This window comes from Nicotiana attenuata, unplaced genomic scaffold (genome assembly GCF_001879085.1).
Source record: "Nicotiana attenuata strain UT unplaced genomic scaffold, NIATTr2, whole genome shotgun sequence".
Lineage (NCBI taxonomy): Eukaryota > Viridiplantae > Streptophyta > Magnoliopsida > Solanales > Solanaceae > Nicotiana > Nicotiana attenuata.
Window position 1 is genome coordinate 47,089 of NW_017675415.1, and position 1,179 is coordinate 48,267.

The 1,179-nt window shown below is 37.2% G+C and overlaps 1 protein-coding gene across 1 annotated transcript in view; it reads left to right on the plus strand.

Annotated features, from left to right (window-relative positions):
* The window catches only part of LOC109220053, a 4,401-nt gene extending 3,292 nt beyond the window's left edge, over window positions 1–1,109 (plus strand). Inside the window, exons 2-3 of the mRNA XM_019384514.1 lie at window positions 722–740; window positions 972–1,109. Coding sequence (XP_019240059.1) covers window positions 722–740; window positions 972–1,109 — 157 coding nt within the window. The remainder of the gene's footprint in view (window positions 1–721; window positions 741–971) is intronic.
* The last annotated feature ends 70 nt before the right edge of the window (window positions 1,110–1,179 follow it).

The window sequence follows — 1,179 nt, forward strand, 5'->3', positions numbered from 1 at the left end:
ACGATCATGCAAGTACGCAAGCTCAAAACAATGTGCATAATGAGGAAGATGATTTCATTAATGACAATCATATATAAGTATCAGAGAGTGAAGATAGCGAAGAAGAATTATTTGCTGATGATGATGGGGAGGACACTGATACATCCTCTTGAAGACTAAGAAGCAAAAGACTAATGATATAGATATTACATCCTATTTTGAAAATTCTCTATATTTTTTATGACATTATACTACCCCATGTATTTGTTTGGAACTGTCAATGAACCAAAGATTAGTGAAGCTTGAATCTTTATATTTCTTTTTTGATTTTCTTCTGATGCTTGAAGCTTTATGTCTATGTCTCATTTTTGAAGTTCTCTATATGTTTTTCCTTATTTGGTGATTAAACTATATGAAATAGGTCAACATAATGAAAACATATGCAGAAAATTTCAAAAAGGTTGAAACTGCTGATGCATTGCTACAGATTATAGCATCTATTTGAAACTCCTGAATCCTGCACTTTCTGTTGATGATTTGGGGGTGATTCTGGAGAGGTGATGGTTGGTTTACAATTGGTATGATTCTAGGAGATTGAGCATCAAAGATGCTGATACCACTCCCACGAACCATACCAGTTGAGGGATCAGAACATTAGAGGGGCCACCTGTAAAACAGAAAACAGTGTTAGTGAAAATGAGAGCATTTCTGCTATGTTTTTCAGAAATATTGTGTTTGGCAGGTTCTTAGCTAATCTGAAGGTTCCTGATAGGGTGTATGGATGGTAGATGGGGTGCTTTTCTATGTGGTTGTGTGTGTCTGCTGTAATGTGCCTTAGACCATTGCTGTTCTCCATCTATTTTGCTTCTTTTGGCCCTAAAACAATGATAAAAATATTGACTAATACTGCCATATTTGAGCCAGTAATATATTCAGTGAATTAATATTTTCTCTATTCTGATCAATCATTTTCTTTGTATGTTTTATTGCAGGAAATGAGAGGAATTGGACGAGGAAAACGTGGGAGAGGCGGGACGAGCTGTGGTCGTGAAAATTTCAAGGACGTGGTAATTTTGGAGCGATGTCTCAGCCACACATACAGACCGGACGTGTATCTGATGCATCTGTAGAGATAGGACAACCAAGTAACCCGAGTCAAGGACCTTTACAGACCGGACGAGTATCTCCTAACTCTCTTCG